Source organism: Scyliorhinus canicula, chromosome 24 (assembly GCF_902713615.1).
Source record: "Scyliorhinus canicula chromosome 24, sScyCan1.1, whole genome shotgun sequence".
NCBI classification, from domain to species: domain Eukaryota; kingdom Metazoa; phylum Chordata; class Chondrichthyes; order Carcharhiniformes; family Scyliorhinidae; genus Scyliorhinus; species Scyliorhinus canicula.
In genome coordinates this window covers 3,309,070-3,329,605 of record NC_052169.1, presented here as the reverse complement: position 1 = coordinate 3,329,605, position 20,536 = coordinate 3,309,070, and the positions used below count along the sequence as shown (strand labels likewise).

General features: G+C 51.6%; 1 protein-coding gene across 1 annotated transcript in view; it reads right to left on the bottom strand.

Annotated features, from left to right (window-relative positions):
* Window positions 1-20,536, bottom strand: part of LOC119956713 (ras GTPase-activating-like protein IQGAP1) — a 117,615-nt gene that overhangs the window by 64,574 nt on the left and 32,505 nt on the right. The window contains exons 3-8 of the mRNA XM_038784050.1: window positions 10,875-11,031; window positions 10,373-10,450; window positions 7,696-7,772; window positions 3,945-4,012; window positions 1,518-1,631; window positions 605-783 (exon numbers count right to left, since the gene is read on the bottom strand). Of these exons, the coding sequence (XP_038639978.1) occupies window positions 605-783; window positions 1,518-1,631; window positions 3,945-4,012; window positions 7,696-7,772; window positions 10,373-10,450; window positions 10,875-11,031 (673 nt within the window). The remainder of the gene's footprint in view (window positions 1-604; window positions 784-1,517; window positions 1,632-3,944; window positions 4,013-7,695; window positions 7,773-10,372; window positions 10,451-10,874; window positions 11,032-20,536) is intronic.

Below are 20,536 nucleotides of genomic sequence, written 5' to 3'. Positions count from 1 at the left end.
GGAATCGAACCCGGGTCCCTGGCGCTGTGAGGCCACCACCACATTCTCATGGGCAAAGAATGCTGGCCTTGACAGTGACACTCACATCCCAAGAATGGAGAATAAAAAATACAGGTAATGAATGCATTGATTTAATCAAAGAGTCTATGTTATTTGTTGCCCATCACGGATTGCCTTGAGCAGTGAAGAGTCAACCACATTGATGCGGGCCTGACCAGGTCATGCCAGCAGATTTCCTGCACTCAAGGAGTCATTGGATGATAGTTGTGATGGTCACCATGACCGACACTCGCTTTTAGTTCCAGATGATTAACTTGATTGAAATTCCACTAGTTGCTGAGGTGAGATTTGAACCCGTGTTCCCCAGAGCTTTAGCTGGGCCTCTGGATTACTCATCCAATGACATTACCACTATGCCACCACCTCTGGTGATAACTGTAAATAGATGATTGAAATTCTCTGCACTGCATAAGGCTGGCTAATAGTGAAACACACAACGCACGTCAGCCCCGTTCACCCCATACAAGACCATATCGTTTCCACATGATGAATCGCACACATCCACCCCCTCTTATACGGCCGCAGTTGCTTTATCGATGCCCACCTTATTCCTGGCGTTTGTCATTTTCTCCTGTTTTGCCGCACTCAGCGTGTTCTGATACTGCTGGCTCTGTGCTGAATCCAAGTTCACCAGCATGGCATTGGGGTTCTTCATCGCTGTCAGTGTCTCTGCTGGAACTCCCTTCTCTACGGCATCATTAATGGCAATGACGGCAGCATGTACTGAGGGCAAGGCAGGACAGACACATCTCAATTAGCAGAATATCAGCCTTTAAAAAACGGAATCTGATCTTTGTCTCCGTTCAATTTATCCTCTACACTTACTATCCTGATTTTAATTTTCATCCTTGTTGTCATGTTCCTCCAGGGTCTTCTCCCGCCCCTGTCTGTGTGACTTTCTACAGCGTCCGATATATCGGCGCTCCTCCAATTCCGATCTCCTGAATATCCCTGATTTACATTTCTCCTGCCCGAGTGCTTTCCGCTGCCTGAGCTCTAAACTCTGAAATGTCCCCCCTCAATCCCTCCGCCTTTATCTTCTCCTCTAATACGCCCCTTCAAGCCAACCTGAGTTTTTGGTCGCTCGCCCTAGCATCTCCTGATGTGGCTTGGTGCCAAATGTCATTAATTCACCCGCCTGCGAATCACCTTGACACCTTTCGTCATTGCGAAAGGTGTTAAATCATTTCTGAGCATATCTCACCGAGGGACCAGTTTGTGTGGGAGAACAGGGAGAGTGTCGTAGGGAACGTCAATCCTGTCCTCAGGCAATATCAGCACAGAGCTCCCCCGGTGCGAGTGGAAGCTTCGTCATCAGGAGCAACGACCTAATTTGGACCCCTACCCAGCCTGAGGGTGGACCCACTATTTGCTGGAGATTCACTATTGCTCTGGCTGTGAGTGTGAAAAATACAACAGACCCCAACCCTCAGGGTCTGAACTTCGAAGTTACTCACGGGCAGCTTCATCCACCGATAGTTCATTGGCCAGAATTCCCCCGATCTTGCTGAAGGCAGGCATCTGAATCCCGTACTTCTCCAGCTCCTTCTTCATGTTGTTAATCTCCTCCTCTGGAACCGACAGGATAAAAAAAACAGGAGTTAGGGACTATGTCGGACAGTTCCTCGCCTCTCTAACCCATCCAGCCCCCTGCCTTCTTGCCCCCTTCCTGGATTCTGCCGGAGCCCCTGTCCCTCGTCTACTCTTCCCCCATCCCAGACCCACTCTCTCGCCAATTCCTCCTCCCTTTCACCGTCATCCAAACGGAGGAGAGTTGAGTAAATGGGAAATTCACGGGCAAACTGCCTTGATGCTGGACGCAGTGATGCAAGTAGACTCGAATGACAAACTATGCTCCGGGTTTCACCCTCGACAGGGTAGCCCCTCTCTCAAGAGAAATATGATTGAAAATTCACTCACTCCTCAAACCACTCAACGCCCTCATTCCCGAAATTGGCTGTTTGGAATATTCCCAACTGCCTGAATAGCAGGACTTCCTATACAGGTTGTGCAGCTGCTGGGAGGGTAAGAATTTATAAACAGGCTCATTAATTTATCATTTCATGGATTTATATAAAGTCAGCTACAAAAGGTTTCAGGAGCCTCAAAGTCTCCACTTTGTCACTTGCTGTGTTTGGCTGGGTTGCAGTGATTCTGTTCACAGCTCCAACAATCACACTGACTGGCTCTGGTACAAGTTTTGAAATTGCACTCAGATTTGGCATTTAATAAATGTTATCTGTATTTTGCACCTTTGCTGCCGGACCACTCGCTAGACTCAATTAAGGGCCGTGCACTGGGAAAAACTGATTAGATAGCAGACTGGTCAACTAGCCGATCAGACTGCACTCGCTTGGAAAAGCAACCAGATTATTTACTTGCTTCCTCATTTGAAGATGCCGACACTTGTGTTACTGCCCGAAGTCTGCTGCTGGGCTTTTGGTGAATAGTCTCATGTGGGTGAGTTAGTGTGGAGGATAGGGAGACAAGCAGATACCATCTCCTCCCCACTCCCATTGTGACCTTCCCTACTTTCCATCAAAGAGCCACTGTACAACCAGCCTGGCTGTATTTCTCTTCCCACAGCAACGGCCTATCAGCTCAATCTAATCACCCAATCAGCTTCATACCCAGTGGTCAGAAAGCACTGAAGGAGGCCAATCATCCATCTTGCCTGTGCTAGTACGAGCTGTTCACCTCGAGCTATCCTATCTACCTACTATCTCCTCTCCTCCTGATGTGTGGGTTCAAGTTAGGCTCAGTTGCCTGCAGGTCAGAGGGAGCGCCGGAAACATTATCAACTGGGTCTCCATTGGTTGAGGAGTAAAGGGTGTCCTGGAAGAGCAGAGGGAACTTCCCTGTTCCTCTCTGAATAGCGCCAGGCGAGGGGGCATTGGTTTAACATCTCATTTGAAAGGTGGGATCTCTGACAGTGCGGCATTGCCTCAGTACTGACCCTCTGACAGTGCGGCACTCCCTCAGTACTGACCCTCTGACAGTGCAGCACTCCCTCAGTACTGACCCTCTGACAGTGCAGCACTCCCTCATACTGACCCTCTGACAGTGCAGCACTCCCTCAGTACTGACCCTCTGACAGTGCGGCACTCCCTCAGTACTGACTCTCTGACAGTACAGCACTCCCTCAGTACTGACCCTCTGACAGTGTGGCACGCCCTCAGTACTGACCCTCTGACAGCGCAGCACTCCCTCAGTACTGACCCTCTGACAGCGCAGCACTCCCTCAGTACTGACCCTCTGACAGTGCAGCACTCCCTCAGTACTGACCCTCTGACAGTGCAGCGCTCCCTCAGTACTGTCCCTCGACAGTGCAGCACTCCTTCAGTACTGACCCTCTGACAGTGCAGCACTCCTTCAAATGAAATGAAATGAAATGAAAATCGCTTATTGTCACGAGTAGGCTTCAAATTAAGACACTGTGAAAAGCCCCTAGTCGCCACATTCCGGCGCCTGTCCGGGGAGGCTGTTACGGGAATCGAACCGTGCTGCTGGCCTGCTTGGTCTGCTTTCAAAGCCAGCCATTTAGCCCAGTGTGCTAAACAGCCCCTGCATTGGGTTTTTATGTTTCTGGAATGTACACGGCGCTGAGGTCCCAGGTTCGATCCCGGCTCTGGGTCACTGTCCGTGTGGAGTTTGCACATTCTCCCCGTGTCTGCGTGGGTCTCATCCTCACAACCCAAAGACGTGCAGGGTAGGTGGATTGGCCATGCTAAATTGCCCCTTCATTGAAAAAAAAAGAATTGGGTACTGTAACTGTTTTTTTTTAAAGTTTCTGCAATGAAGTTTGACAGGCAACTTTCTGACTCAGAGATAAGAGTGTTTCCATGGAGTCAACGAAAACCGTGATAAAACCGAACCAACCTCACCTGTGAAAGCAACCTTCCCATACAGATCTTGAATCTGTGGGGCCAATCCCAGTTTAAAGAGGTACAAACTGCCAAAGGAATGAAGAGGGTACATTAGTGAAGATCAGTGCACAGTCCGGCTGCCAATCACATCACCCTACCCCTGCCTTCCCCATCTCTCTCGGTTCATGGTCACCTGCTGGCCTCAGTACCATGCACATCTACCCATGATGCCCTTGGGGTTGGTGGGGCGGGCAGGGAGGCTTGGGCAGGTACCTGGACTCCTATTCCATCCCTGGTAGCAGAGCACATGGTCAATTGGATGGCCCTCCACTGGTCTCCTGAACAGCAGATCAGAGCGTCTGAGTGTCTTTCCCCCGGCCTTGGTCCAGCCTCACTGGGGTGTTGGGCAGGTTTGTGCCAGGTGAGAAAGGTGGGCCAGGGACACTTTGGGTTTGGAGTGAGAGGCCTCCACCAGTGTCTGAACTTGGACTTCAAGGGTTAAGTTTTGAGGAGAGGTTACACAAAACAGGGCTATGTCCTCTGGAACTTCGAGGGTGATTTGATGAAAATGTTCATGACATTAAACAGAACTGACAGAGTCGATACAAAGAAACTAATTCAACTGATTGGGGAGTCTCTGAGACACCGTCTAAAAGTTACAAACCCTTCAGAAGTGACATCCCATTGTCTGTAAAGTTGAGCCCATGCAAAACTCTGCCGCCCTCTATCGTAACTTGCTCCAAGCCTCTTTCAGCCATAACCCCTGTGTTTGTTGACCTACACCGACTCCTGGCTATACGAAACCTCAATTTTAAAATTGCCAATCTGGTTTTCCAATCTCTCCATCTCTGTAATCTCCTCCAGCCCCACAATTCCCTGAGATATCCACACTGTTATGTCCTGTTATGGCCGTAGTACAGATGCACACAGAACATCTCGTTCTTTGACTCGTAAGATAATTTATTAACAAGATCAACAAAGGGTGGCACTGCGGCGCAGTGGTTAGCACTGCTGCCTCATGGTGCCAAGGGTTCGATCCCGGCCCCGGGTCACTGCCTGTGTGGAGTTTGCATGTTCTCCCCGTGTCTGCGTGGGTCTCACCCCCACAACCCAAAAAGATGTGCAGGGTAGGTGGATTGGCCGCGATAAATTGCCCCTTAATTGGTAAAACAATGAATTGGATATTCTAAATTTATTTTAAAAAACAAGATCAACAAGTGGAAAGATAACGAACGAACTATAATTCAAACGGTAACCAATTGAATTCTCCTGGAGCTACTTCTAATGCGACTGTCCTCTAACACGACTCACTACCACCTGCCGGATCCCTCCAGTCACCTGGCGGATCTCTATCGCCACCTGCTGGCCGGAGGTCGTAACGACAACTATATACATTGATAGATCAATATATACATTAATGTGTACATGCATATCACCACGCACACTTCTCTTTTTCTGGCCTCTGGGGCATCCTTGATTTTACTCTCCCCATATTGGCGGCTGTGCCTTTATGTGTCTAGGCTCTAAACTCTGGAATTCCCTTCTTAAACCTACCCCGCCTCTCTCGCTCTGTCTTCTGCTTTAAGATGTTCCTTTAAACTATCTCTTTGTCGGTACTCTTGGTACTCTTACCAGTTCTAACATCTCCTTACGTGGCTCACTGCCAATCTCTGTTGGATAATTCTCCTGTGAAGCTCTTTGGGATATTTTACTAGGTATGAATGCAAGTTGTTGTGTCCGATGAAGCCTTCGCCAGAAGGCCGGGCAAGAGAGCCCCAGTGAGAGGGGAGGAGGAATGTCACAACAATAGTAAGGGACAAGAGTCCATGTTTGGCATTGGCACAGCTCTGAGCCGAATACTGTCCTTGGTGTAACCCCATCGGCGAGACGATTAATAGCCATTTGAATAATCAGCCTGGTATTTCCTGATCTGAACCATGTGGACTGGGTCAGGAATAGCTGCAGCACTGGGAGACGGTTAGCTCCAGCACAGGAAATGGCTGGATGAGGACACACTGTTCCTTTTATACGCTGACTCATTACCTCAGCAGCAGCTGAACACAGAGATTCCCGCTTTACGATTCAAACAGTCTCAATGGGTGCCTTCAGGATCAGGGGCTCGGTTCAGGAAAGCGCCCGCACCCCGCCCCCCCCCGCCCCCGCCCCCGCCCCCCCCCAACCCCCCCCCCCCCCGCCCGCCCCCCGCCCCCCCCCCCGCACCCCCCCAGCATCTTCCCAACCTTTCCAATTGTCGTGGGGCCTCCTCTATCGAAGGCAGTGAGACAGCACCGTCCCTGTGGACATTTCTGCTGTCACTCTTCTCCTGCCTCACTGCACTCCTTTCCTCCCTGCCTTGATTAAACAGTGCTGCCTGTTCCTCATGGGGAAGCGGGTCTGGGCTGAGTCGGAGGAGCCTCGGTACCCAGGGTTAGAGACGGGTACCAATGCCAGCGAATCACAGGACAGCAACAGTGCAGACTGGGCTAGGGTCTGATGCTCCCCTGGTTGAGCAGTCGAATATAACCCTTTAGGTTAACATCTGGTCCATCACCAACAGATGGTTTTTAAAAAAGTTTTTAAAAAAATATTTTTATTCTCCTCCTTTTTCACATTTTCTCCCAAATTTACACCCAACAATCAACAATAATCAGTAACAAATATAATGTCAATCCCCATATCAATAACAACGATCCCATTCTCCCACCAAACCCCAGACATCAGCCCGCATGTTAACATAAACAAATGACAAAAAGGAATCAGGAATTACCCATAGTCGCCATTAACACATACAGTCCCCCTCCCCCCAACCCTCCCAGCTCCCAACCCCCCTAATGTTCGATGTGATCCAATTCTCGAAAGTGCATAATGAATAATGCCCATGAATTGTAGAATCCCTCCATCCTTCCCCTCAGTTCAAATTTGACCTTTTCAAGCGTTAAGAATTCCAACAGGTACCCCCGCCACGCCAGGGCACAGGGTGAAGAGGTTGATCTCCACCCTAACAGGATCCGCCTTCGGGCGATCAATGAGGCGAAGGCTACAACATCTGCTTCCACGCCCGTTTCCAACCCCGGCTCGTCCGACACCCCGAATATGGCCTCCCGAGGGCCCGGGTCCAGTTTCACATGCACCACTTTAGAGATTACCCTAAACACCTCCTTCCAGTAATCCTCCAGCTTTGGACCGGACCAAAACATATGAACATAATTTGCCCCCCCCCCCCCCCCCCCCCCCCCGGGCAACGTTCACACACATCAACTACCCCCTCAAAGAGCCGGCTCATCCTCGCCCTTGTACGGTGTGCTCTGTACACCACCTTCAGCTGTTTCAGCCCCAACCTCACACATGAGGTGGAGGCGTTCACCCTCCAGAGCACCTCACACCAGAACCCCTCCTCCATACCCTCTCCCAACTCTTCCTCCCACTTTGCCTTGATCCCTTCTCGTGGCGCCTTCTCCTCCTCATAAATAGCTCCGTAAACCGCCGATACTACCCCCTTCTCCAGTCCCCCTGTCGTCAGCACCTCCTCCAGCGATGTGGAGGGTGGCTCTACTGGGAAGCTCTGTATCTCCTTTCTGGCAAAGTCTCGAACCTGCATGCATCTAAACATTTCCCCCTGCTCCAGCCCAACATTTCCCCCTGCTCCAGCCCATACTTCGCTCCCAGCTCCTTCAATCCCGCAAAACGACCCCCAAGAAACAAATCTTTTAGTGTCCTAATTCCTTTCTCCCCTGACAGATGTTTAACCATTGACATGAAGAGGCTATACCTGAGAGCGTGGACACAGTAAATACATCGTGGCATGTTCTTACGGTCATAGATGTCTGTGGTTTCAGGGTAAAAGATCTACATAAAAAGAAACACGTCATTAGCTAATTAAACACTACATTGAGCCTGGCCGCTTGGCTAGTTTAATACCACACGTGGACATTTCCCAGTCACTCTTAAGAGTATAAACAATTTAGAATGTAAACCAGTGGAGCAATTCAACTCTAACTGACCTCACCCAGTGTTTACCTAATACTGCTGTCCTTGTAAAATGGTTTATGTTGCATGAATCATAGAATCAGGAGGCGGCCATTCAGTCCATCGAGTCTGCACCAACCATCTCAAAGAACACTCTACCTGGGCTCGAGCCACCACATCCCTGTAACCCCGCCTAACCTTTTGAACATTGAGGGGCAATTTAGCACGGCCAATCCACCGAACCTGCACGCCTTTGGACTGTGGGAGGAAACCGGAGCACCCGGAGGAAACCCACGCAGACACGGGGGGAATATGCACTGTCGGGGGTTAATGAGCAGATCTTCTGCAGAGTGTTTACTTTTTGCTTGACACTAACCTCTAATTCTGGTAATGCTTTTCGAACTACACTCTGTTTTTCGCTCCTGTCATTATCAAACCTTATGCCGTCGAACTCACCTTCAGTAATGCAACGGGTCCTCAGAAATGTTTCTATGCTCTGTCTCCAACATGACTGTCATAAGATCTACATTTTGACATAAGACTCTAAAACTAGCTTAAAATCTTAGAATCATAGAATTTACGGTGCAGAAGGAGGCCATTTGGCCCATTGAGTCTGCACCAGCCCTTGGAAAAGGCACCCTACTTAAGCCCACACCTCCACCATACCCTCGAAACCCAGTAACGCCACCTAACCTTTTTTAAAAAATAACAATAATCATTTATTGTCACAAGTAGGCTTCAATGAAGTTATTGTGAAAAGCCCCTAGTCGCCACATTCCGGTGCCTGTTCGGGGAGGCCGATACGGGAATTGAACCCGCGCTGCTGGTTTTGTTCTGCATTACAAGCCAGCTGTTTAGTCCACTGTGCTAAACCAGCCCCAGTTTTGGACACCAAGGGCAATTTTTTATCATGGTAGCACGGTAGCATTGTGGATAGCACAATCGCTTCACAGCTCCAGGGTCCCAGGTTCGAATCCGGCTTGGGTCACTGTCTGTGCGGAGTCTGCACATTCTCCCCGTTTGTGTGTGGGTTTCCTCCGGGTGCTCCGGTTTCCTCCCACAGTCCAAAGATGTGCAGGTTAGGTGGATTGGACATGATAAATTGCCCTTAGTGTCCAAAATTGCCCTTAGTGTTGGGTGGGGTGACTGGGTTATGGGGATAGGGTGGAGGTGTTAACCTTGGGTAGGGTGCTCTTTCCAGGAGCCGGTGCAGACTTGATGGGCCGAATGGCCTCCTTCTGCACTGTAAATTCTATGATGGCCAATCTACCTAGCCTGAACGTCTTTCGGGACTTGTGGGAGGAAACCGGAGCACCCGGAGGAAACCCACGCAGACACGGGGAGAACGTGCAGACTCCGCACAGTCAGTGACCCAAGCCGGGAATCGAACCTGGGACCCTGGAGCTGTGAAGCAACAGTGCTAATCACTGTGCTACCTTGCCGCCCAATGGCGCTAACGTTCTGAGTCTGGATGACTAAGAGTTATTCTGTTTTTGTTTCGGATTCCACCATCCACAGTAATTAGCTTTCAGCTTGTCTCGGAGTTAAGTAAGGTACAAGAAGTTGTGAAATGTCTGATTCAGGACAGCAAAATTACAGTTTGGTATCAGGTATTTAAGTTGTACATGAATGGTATTGTTGACTGAAAGGCGGCAACTTGTTCCAGACACAGGAGCCAATTACCAAAGTAGAAATAACAGGATACACACACATACAGAAACCCAGAGAGTGGCAGCGAACGCTATAACTGACGAAACACTCCCAACTTTCACTGAATTTACAGGGATCAGTCACAGCCAGTAAGCACGGAATGCAATTGGAGTTACAGCCATTCTGGCAAGATGGAAAAGTGCAGAGAAATAAGAGGGTGTTGATGTCGGACGGGGAATGCATCAAGCTTGGGTGAGAAATGGGGGGGTGGTGGGGGGGTGGTGGAATCAATAACGTCTCCCATCCCAAACACCAGCTGCTTGAGAGCAGAAAAATAAGCATATCTTAAATCAGACTGAGAAACCTTCTTTGGATTTCAAATCCTGTGACGCTCCATTTAACTAGCTGGCTGAAAAATAAAGCCGCTGCCTGTTTTTTGAGGGTGAATTGTGACGGCTGGGCTGTGGCCAAGGTTAATGTGGTCTGATGGAATTCCAGATTTCAGGGCGTGGAGCAAATGCCAGGGAAGGAAGTTTCCATGAATATTATTCTGGGAAAAAAAAAGACAAGAGGGCAAGAAAACAGGAAGAAGTTCAGAACAAAAAGCCCGTCAGTGTTGGACGTCTGAAATTAAAGCAGAAAATATTGGAAACACCAACATCAGTAAAAGGAAGAGGCAGGTCGAAATGTTTGTATTTTTTAACCGCACAGCCCTCTCCCTATCTTCTCCTTTCTTTGTTCAGGTGCTGACAGAGTTTTGTCCGTTCTAATCCTTCATTTGCACGGCAGGGCAGCTGTGCTTCACATGACTGAATAAAACAGACCCTTACCTTAGGCAGCCCAATGTTTGACATCGCGTTAAACCACTGGATGGTGTTGTCCGTGTGACGGAAATGGAGCCCAGTTGCCTGTTCAATGAAAAAAGGCGAAGGGGAATTTTATTCTTCATCAACTGGCCGGTGCAATAATTCACGCAAGGCAGGAAATTACCGGTTTTGTCCCAGGTCTGGGCTGCCGACCGCCTGAAAGCAGGCCATTAGGCCCAACTGGTCCATGCCAGCGTTTGCGCTCCCCCCTCTTCGTCTCACCCAGTCAGTATTTCCTTCCCTTCCTTTCTCCCCCGTGTGTTTATCCAGCTTCCCTTTAAACGTATCTACAATATTCACCTCAACCACTCCCTGTGGTAGCGAGTTCCACATGCTCACCGTTCACTGGATAAGGAAGTTATTCCTGAATCCCCCCCCCCCCCCCCCCCCCCCCCCCCCCCCCACACACAAACCCCCCAACACTGGGATCCCGAGCATGTGAGTCATGTGCAATCAAGACGATTACCCTGTATCTGGTTTGTTCACAGTCGTAGATCTTTTTCAGCGAGACCACCTTTGGGCTGAAGAAGTTGCCGAGTTTGGCAAGATAGACTCCATTTCTCATGCCTTCTTCCAGCTCAGTTGTTGGAGGTAGTTCCTCATCCAAACATGCTTCCATCCAGCTGAAACACAAAGGCAAAGAGCGTTATTCAACCAAGGAATCCCAGGGTGAAGGGTCAAGGCCCAGACAGCAGGAGAGGACAGAGGACCAGTGACTCAGTAATGTCAAGCTTGACACTTAAAACGTCTTTAGATGGACCTCCATCTTGGGTGGGCCCGGTTCAGAGTGGGGTTGGGTGAGGCAGAGGAGAAGGGGGCGGGGTGATGGCGGGTGATAGAGGGGAAATGGAGGTGTAAGCCTCCAGTAAGAATTGTGACATGTCCGTGGGTTACTCAGGGAGTACGTCGCACTGAGTATCCGCCACTGGAGGCCACTGCCTGAGGCCTAGCCCCACTATTCTCAGCCCCTGACTGGCTGAACACCCAATGGCACCGGTCCCGGTTTCATGCGGGAAACTGGATTCTCCGCTCCGTCGCCGAACACGATTTCAGTGTCGGGATGTGGAGAATCCAGCCCGTCTTATCCTCCTTCAAAATCATCCCATAAATCACTGAGATGACCCTCTTCCCCCTCCAACCCGATCACCGACAACACCCATTCCCCCACCGGAAAGGTTGGACAGACCTTTTTCACAAAATCCCGCACTTGCATGTCCCCGAGACCCTCCCCTCGAGCCACCCCAAACTTTGCTCCCTACTCCTCCAGACTCCCAAACTGTCCTCTAGGAACAGATCCTTTATTTCCACCACCCCTCCCATCCCCAAAACCTCGCATCCATCCTCCCAGGCTCAAACCCATGGTTCCCCCAAATCGGCATCAACTTTGACCCCTCCCCAACTTAAAGTGCTGCCAAAACTGCCTCCATATATTCAGCCTGGCCACCATCACCGGACTCCCCGAATACTTTCCCGGGGCAAAGGGAGGCGGTGCCTTTGCCAACACCGGCAGCCCCGATCCTTTACAAAAACCTGCCTCCATCTTCACTCATAAAGCCTCCGTCCCCTACTCCAGCCCCGCACCATCTCAGCGTTCACTGTCCAGTAATAGGATACGTTCGGAAGGGCCAGTCGACCTCACTAGTGCACCGTACTCCTAATCCTTTCTACCTTACCTGCCCACACACACAACAAAATCAGCCTCTCCAGCCCCATAAAAAACAGTCGGCAAAAGGACCAATAGGCACTGAAACAAGAATAAGATGTTCATCTTAACGGCCTGCACCCGAGCTGCCAACGATCGGGGAAGGCCATCAAACCTCAGCAAACCCATGAAGTTCAACTTCCAGAGCCAATCCCAGTCCCGATCCACCTGGACTCCCAGATACTGAAAGTGGGTTGTTGCCAGCCGAAACGGCAAACCCCCCCCCCGCCACCCCAACACTCACCTTTCCCCCCAAATTGTAGCCTTGAAAAAGCCCCAAAACGCCTAAGCAGTCCCATTATATCCCCCATTGACCAGCCCGGATTGGAGATATACAACAGCAGGTGGTCTGTATACACAGGGCCACCCTGTGCTCCACACCCCCCATCCCCCTCCATTTAGGCAAGGCCTCTACTGCCAGCGCGAACGGAAAGGGGGGGGGGGGACATAGGTCACCCCTGCCTCGATCCCCTGTGCAGAGGAAAGTACGCTGAATTCATCTCGTTTGTACATCGGGTCCTCACCCAAGCCACAAACGTAGGCCCAATCCCAAACCTCTCTGACACCGCAAACAAATAGCTCCACTCCACACGATCAAACTCCTTCTCTGCATCCACCACCACCACCTGCTGGAGAAGGCACCACGTTCAACAGAGGCCACACATTAGACTGTCTGCCCTTCATGAACCCCGTCTGCTCTTCCCCAATAACCTTTGGGAGACACTGCTCCAAGCTTAGCACCAATACCTTTGCCAGAATCTTGGTATCCACATTCAATAACGATATTGGCCTGTCCGACCCACCCTCGACTGGGACCTTATCCATTTTCAGCAGCAGAGGAATGGATATCTGTCCCATAGTCTCCGGCAGTAAACCCCCCCCCCCCCCCCCCCCCCCCTACCGCGTCCTCAAACACCTCCACCAGCAGCGGCACCAATTTATCCAGAACTTCTTATAGGGGCGACACGGCGGCGCAGTGGTTAGCACTGCTGCCTCATGCCGCCGAGGACCCGGGTCCGATCCCGGCTCTGGGTCACTGTCCGTGTGGAGTTTGCACATTCGCCCCGTGTCTGCGTGGGTCTCACCCCCACAACCCAAAGAGATTGGGCAGCACGGTAGTATTGTGGATAGCACTGTCGCTTCACAGCTCCAGGGTCCCAGGTTCGATTCCCGGCTTGGGTCACTGTCTGTGCGGAGTCTGCACGTCCTCCCCGTGTGTGCGTGGGTTTCCTCCGGGTGCTCCGGTTTCCTCCCACAGTCCAAAGATGTGCCGGTTAAGTGGATTGGCCATGATAAATTGCCCTTAGTGTCCAAAATTGCCCTTAGTGTTGGGTGGGGTTACTGGGTTATGGGGATAGGGCGGAGGTGTGGGCTTGGGTAGGGTGCTCATTCCAAGAGCTGGTGCAGACTCGATGGGCCGAATGGCCTCCTTCTGCACTGTAAATTCTATGTGCAGGGTAGGTGGATTGGCCACGCTAAATTACCCCTTAATTGGAAAGTAACAATTGGATACTCTAAATTTATTTTTTTTAATGTTTTTTAAAAAAATCTGAAAGCAAGATGTTTAGAAACATTTTGACAAGCATGGAATGGAGTTAGACAAAATCAAGGTCATCGGGTCAAATCTCTGGCCTCTGGGATTGGGAATACACAACAACAACAACAAAAATCAGCAATGGGAGGAATTCAGTGTCTAAACGCCCCCATCCCAACTCCAGCGACACCCTCGTGCCAGTGCTGATGTTTAGACTTTGGCTTTGAGGAGGATTGAGCTTGGCTGTTGATGCTGTGACATTCACCCCATGGTTGAATGTCCTCCCACTCACATCGGCAGAGCTGCTGTGTTTGGGGGGACGCAGGACCCCCCAGGGAAGCAAGGAGCAATAAGGGGATGTTAGGGATGTGTTGCGTGTCTGTGCACCGTCTCTCTGCTGATCAGACGCATTCCCAGCAGACACTGCATCGCCGATTTACAAGATAATTAAGCTCATTAGTAGCTCTACTGTTCAAGTGTTAGTAAAGCACAACAAGATAGTCTGAGTCTCGTGAGGGATTTGCTCCCACCATTCAGACTAGCTTTATAAACATTTTATTCTTAGGACATGACAAGACCAGCATTTTGTTAATCATTCCTTTTGGGGCCAGTTTAGCTCACCTGGCTGGACGGCTGGTTTGTGATGCAGGGCGAGACCAGCAGCGCAGGTTCAATCCCCACACCGGCTGAGGGGATTCATGAACACCCCACCTGCTCAACCTTGGCCCTATCCGGAGGTATGGTCACTCTCAGGTTAAATCACCAGTAACCCCCTGGTCAGAGTACCAGTCAGTAGTCTCTCTCAAAGAGAAGTCAGCCTGTGGTCAATGGGTAGCCTAGTGGTTAGCACTATGGCTTCACAGCGCCAGGGTACCGGTTTCGATTCCCGGCTTGGGTCACTGTCTGTGCGGAGTCTGCACGTTCTCCCCGTGTCTGCGTGGGTTTCCTCCGGGTGCTCCGGTTTCCTCCCACAAGTCCCAAAAGACGTGCCGTTAGGTGAACTGGACATTCTGAATTCTCCCTCCATGTACCCGAACAGGCACCAGAATGTGGCGACTAGGGGATTTTCACAGTAACTTCATTGCAGTGTTAATGTCAGCCTACTTGTGACAATAATGATTATTATCTGGGCCTATGGTGACTCCATTCTCCCCGTGTCTGCGTGGGTTTCACCCCCACAACCCAAAGATGTGCAGGCTAGGTGGATTGGCCACGCTAAATTGCCCCTTAATTAGAAAAAAATAATTGGATACTTTAAATGTATTTTTTTTAAATGGAGAAAGGCGACTGGTGGTGCTCGTGTTTCCTGGACTGTGAAAGGCTGTGATGTAAGAATGAACCTCGAGGGAGTCTCCGATCTTATTTGTTGGCAGGTACCAAAGGAATTTATAGAAGCGAGTACAGCATAGTCTTCCGTTTGTGTTTGTTGTACAATGCTGGCCATAATTCAGTTAATTATTAGGGTATCATTAGTCTTAGGTAAGTATTTATTAACTAAAGAAACGACATACGTAAGTACAGTAAAGGTCAAAGCTTGGTGCTCTTTTCGTGCTTACCTCTACACATGGTTCTGTCCAGCACATACTGACCATTAGGTGTGGGTATTGTGTCCTCTTACATCACTATGGGTGGTACTGTACTGTCCTACATTAAAACAATAGAATCCCTACAGTGCAGAAGGAGGCCATTTGGTCCATCGAGTCTGTACCGACCCTCCGAAAGGAACATCCGACCAAGCCCACTCCCCCCTGCCCTATCCCTGTAACCCCACCTAACCTGCACATCTTTGCACACCAAGGGGAAATTTAGCATGGCCAATCCACCTAACCTGTGGGAGGAAACCGGAGCACCCGGAGGAAACCCACACAGACGCGGGAAGAGCGTGCCGACTCCACACAGAGTCACCCAAGGCCGGAATCAATCCCGGGTCCCTGGCGCGGTGGGGCAGCAGTGCCAAGCACTGTGCCACCCACTATCCCTACATGTGCCAAGCCCTTCCACAACAAATTCTCAGTGCAGAGATACTGGGGCCTTCACCAGAAGATCCCGGGCAGGACGGCGGCGCAGTGGATTAGCGCTGCTGCCTCACGGCGCCGAGGTCCCAGGTTCGATCCCGGCGCTGGGTCACTGTCTGTGTGGAGTTTGCACATTCTCCCCGTGTCTGCGTGGGTTTCACCCCCACAACCCAAAGATGTGCAGGGTAGGTGGATTGGCCATGACAAATTGCCCCTTGATTAGAAAAAAATGAATTGGGTACACTAAATTTATAATAAAGACTAATCCAGTTTGAGAAAGTGCTGGAAACATACAGCAGGATAGTGAGTGTCTGAAAATGGGAAGCAACATTAGTCTCCTCCTGGAAGATGCTCCTTAAACCTATACCCGTGCCACTTGTGCTAATATCTCCTTGTAGGAAGTATGCTGTTCTCTGTCGGTAACGAAATGCAACAAAATCAGGGCTTTGGAAGGTGTTGATAATTACAGGGACAAAAAAAGCAGACATATTCTCACTGAGAAATCAGTCAGTGAGAGCTCAGTCTGATCACAGGGAGTGGTTTGATAACAAGCTGCTCTCTGTCAGCGAAACCAGCAGCAAAACCAGTCTGACAAGACTCCTAATAACATCAATTATTCCTCGCTGCACTGTCAACTCAGCTTGCCAGTGACTTTATCCAGCCTGTACACACCGGGAGAGAGCGGCAACCAGTCTCCCAGCTCTGATCACCTTGGGGTGTGCGTGTTTGTGTCTTTATCTGAACGGGTCTGGAATATAAAGGGGCAGTAGTTACATTGCAGCTGTACAGAGCTCTGACTGGACTCACTCTGGGGTAACTGCATTCCAGTCTAGGCACCACACCTTAGGCAGGGTATATTGGCCTTAGCAGGTCCATGACAGATTCACCAGGATATTATTGGGACTGACAGGGTTAAATGAGAACAGGTTTATTCGACTCAGTTTATATGGAATATAGCAGGTTAAGGAGTGGTCCAATTGACGTCTTTAAGATGACTGAAGGTCAATAGAGAGAGACTATTCCCTCTGGTTGCGGGGACCCCGGGCAAAGGCACAGGACCCGTGGAGGGGTGAGGTCAGGGAGGTTGGCACAACAACCAGTGGAAGGATTGATAGATTATTGATGGGCACGGGTATCAAGGGTTCTGGGAATTAGGGCAGTTAGACAGAGTTCAGATTCAGATCAACCGTTCGCTTTGGGCGGGTTTGGCGTCGAGCACGGAAGGTATCGCGAGAAGGACAAAGTTGAGACTCATATTGACATAAGAGCAGGAAACGATCCCCCCCCCCGAGGTCAGTGGCGAGCCGCGATTCCCGCTGTTCAACTTCGGCAACTTCATTGTAATAAATTAGCGTATCATTATTGGGCCTTGATGCCGGAATCATACCCCCCCCCCCCCACATCAAAAACGTGTCCTTGGGGCGGCACGGCGGCGCAGTGGTTAGCACTGCTGCCTCACGGTGCCGAGGAGCCGGGTTCGAACCCGGCCCCAGGTCACTACCCGTGTGGAGTTTGCACATTCTCCCCGTGTCTAGGTTGATAGCTGGGGTGAGGGTAGGAGTGCTGGTCTAGTGGACGTGAGTAGGCCACGGTGGGGTGGGGGGGGGGGGGGGGTTTCCACTGATTGCAATTGTTTCCAATTGACCCCCTGCCTGAAAGTGCCTGTCGGTTGATGTCAGGAGGGAATTGGATCAGGTGTGCTGCCTTTATAGGCGAATAGCCGGTAAATCCCACAGTACGGCTGGGGTGAGACACTTGCCCCAACTAACTCCAGCAGCAGCCAGGATTCCCAGGCCAGCACGGAACAAAGCGGGGGCAATAGGGAAGCGGATAAATCATTGTGTTGAGGCGTGCATTAGGATTTTGCAGTTTGTAGCTTTGCGACAGAAATGAACAAGGTCAGCAGGTCACGTTGGAGGGATATAAAGTTCTTCCTGTTCCGCTGAATTGCCATGCTTGTAGATGAGCAGCAGGGTGGAACTTGCGGTTACTCTACAAGAGCAGGCCTCTCGATCGGGTGGGGCCAGAGGCTCAGACGGGGGTGGGGGGAGGCTGCCAAAAAGCATTCTGTGAGCAGTCAGAAGGTTTTGGCTAGAAGCCAACCCGCACGTCATCCAGGCAGCGGCCATATGGCAACGGCAGGAAAGGGCTTCAATTAAAAATAAAAGGATTGAGGGGAACTCATTCAGCAAACGCAACACGAGTACAGACAGCAGGGAACGCAGGGGAGTGGATGATGATCTTCCACAAGTTTGACTGAATTCTCACAGACACACCCTTGTCAGTCGATCTGGCTCTCAGACAAAGAGAAAGGAACGAAGCGTGTGTCACGAGTGATTTATTGCTCTCTCTCCCAAAGCTACTTCTTTTTTTTTATAAATTTAGAATATTCAATTCATTTTTTCCAATTAAGGGGCAATTTAAAGTGACCAATCCACCTAACCTGCACATCTTTGGGTTGTGGGGGTGAAACCCACGCAGACACAGGGAGAATGTGCAAACTCCTCACAGACAGTGACCCAGGGCCGGGATTCGAACCCGGGTCCTCAGCGCCGTAGGCAGCAATGCTAACCACTGTGCCGCCCTTCCCAAAGCTATTTCGCCTGCTAATGGCGAGGTCTACCCCATGAACCCGCATTTATATAGCACCTCTCATCACCTCAAGATGTCAAGTGCTTTGCAGCTAACCAAATACTACCTTGCAGTGCAATCATTGTTGCTAATTTACACGCAGCAAAGCACATTTGACATAAGTCAGACGGTTGTGAGGAAACGGGCACGATTCTCCGGACAGATTTCCAAGTGTGGTAGCGAGTGGGAATTGGGGCGAGCTTCCTGCCCCTCAGCCCAGCGTGGCCGGCCACGCTGTTCAACGTTAATTGATGGTCCACTTAAGGAGGCCTCACGGGCTTCTCGCCAGCCGGTTCGCTGGCACTGCTCTCGCCAGCCCCCCGCTCAGCCAATCTCAGCCCCCCGCTCGCAACCACGGCGCCGACGAGACCGGCCCCAAGATTGGGGGATGCAGATCTCCTCAGGGAGGCTGCGAGACTCTAGGGAGGCCAGGAGGGATGTCCTGTTCCCCCAAGGGTCCAGGAGGGTCACTCACAGGGCAGCCAGTACTGCCTGGGATGAGGTTACGGCGGCTGTTAGCGCCGGCAGAGTGACCAGGAGCACTGGGCTCCCGTGCAGGTGAAAGGTCAATGACCTACACCAAGCAGCACCGTGAGTAGACACCAATCCCCCCCCCTCCCACACAAAGACCTTCCCCCCCCCAAAGGAGCATCCACTCCCCCCATTCTGAATGCGACCCGTAACCTTCCCTCCAACCCCTCCCCTTTCAACCCCCCCTCCCACCACTGTGAACCACGTGGCTAATGGTGACCTCTCGGTGTCTCCGCAGGAGCAGCTTTCCACAATCGCCGGGGGAGGGCCCAGACTGGCAGTGGGGTGACGGACATCACAAACCTCACCACCTTGGAGGAGCGGGCCCTGGAGGTGACCAGCGTGGCCAAGGACAGGGCGGTCACCCACACGGAGGCTGGCGGGGCCCCACCCAGAGGACCTGTCAAAGGTGAGTTGTTATTGCCTTACTGACTGACCCATCCCACTGTCCATTCTCCCACAGGTCCCCCCAGCCAACGGCGCTGGCCCACCCCGGGTGGCCCCCTCTCCAGCCTCCCAGGAGTACACCTCGGAGGAGAGCTCAGAGATGCCACATCGTCGTGACACAGCTGCCAACCCCACCCTCTGGCACAGATACACACACCACGGTGAGAAGTGTTAGTGGACAGGCTTCAGGTGGAGGCAGGAACCGCCAGGGGAGACAGCAGTCGGAGGGCTGCTGGATCCCAGGGCCCAGCTGGGTCCCAGCCTGATGCTGAGCCAATGGAACAGGGTTACCCGGAGCAGGTAGAGACGATAGGAAGGGGCCGGGACATTCAGACGGAGATGTCAGCTTCACCCCAGCAGGTCCTTAGCCGCTTGGAGGAGTCCCAGAGACTACGGGTGCTGGCGCTGTCACCGGCAACATGTGATACTGAGGCCAGCACTGTGAGGAGAGCCTGGGGCACAATGTGAGCACCATGAGTGAAGGTATACAAGGCATCGCACAGTCAGTGACGGCCATGGCAGAATGTCCGACTCGCTGGGGGATGTGACCCAGTACCAGGCTGACCTTGATGAGGTTCTGCGGACATGTCCCGCTGTCAGATGGGAATGGCCGAGGCGCCGAGGAGCCTGTCCCAGTCACTGAGGGGCATCACCGAGGGCATCAACACGATGGTGCGGACCATGGGGAGCCGCCAGGGCTGGCAGAGCCAGATGATGCAGGGGCAGCCGGGGTTGGAACCAGCTTCCTCGCCATCCCAAGGTGAATCCCAGGGCCCTATGGGCACCGACCGGGAGGAGGGGACGCCGGATGCCAACCTGGACCCGTCCTATGGAGCGGCAATGGTGGCCACCAGCTCCCCCAAGTTCCACCCCTATGAGGCCACGTCTACATCCAGCACACGGGACAGGGCGGCACGGCCGTGTATGTGCCACTGACAAGTGAGCCGGGGGCCCTCAGACATGCCCGCCAGGGGCATCGAAGGCCACGGGACGAGGTAAGCAGCTGGCGTCCTCCATCTCAGATGTGCATTCTGGGAACAACCTTGAGGTAGTTTCATAGAATTTACAGTGCAGGAGGCCATTCGGCCCATCAAGTCTGCACCAGCTCTTGGAAAGAGCACCCTACCCAAGCCCACACCTCCGCCCTATCCCCATAACCCAGTAACCCCACCTAACACTAAGGGCAATTTGGACACTAAGGGCAATTTAGCCTGGCCAATTCACCTAACCTGCACATCTTTGGTCTGTGGGAGGAAACCGGAGCACCC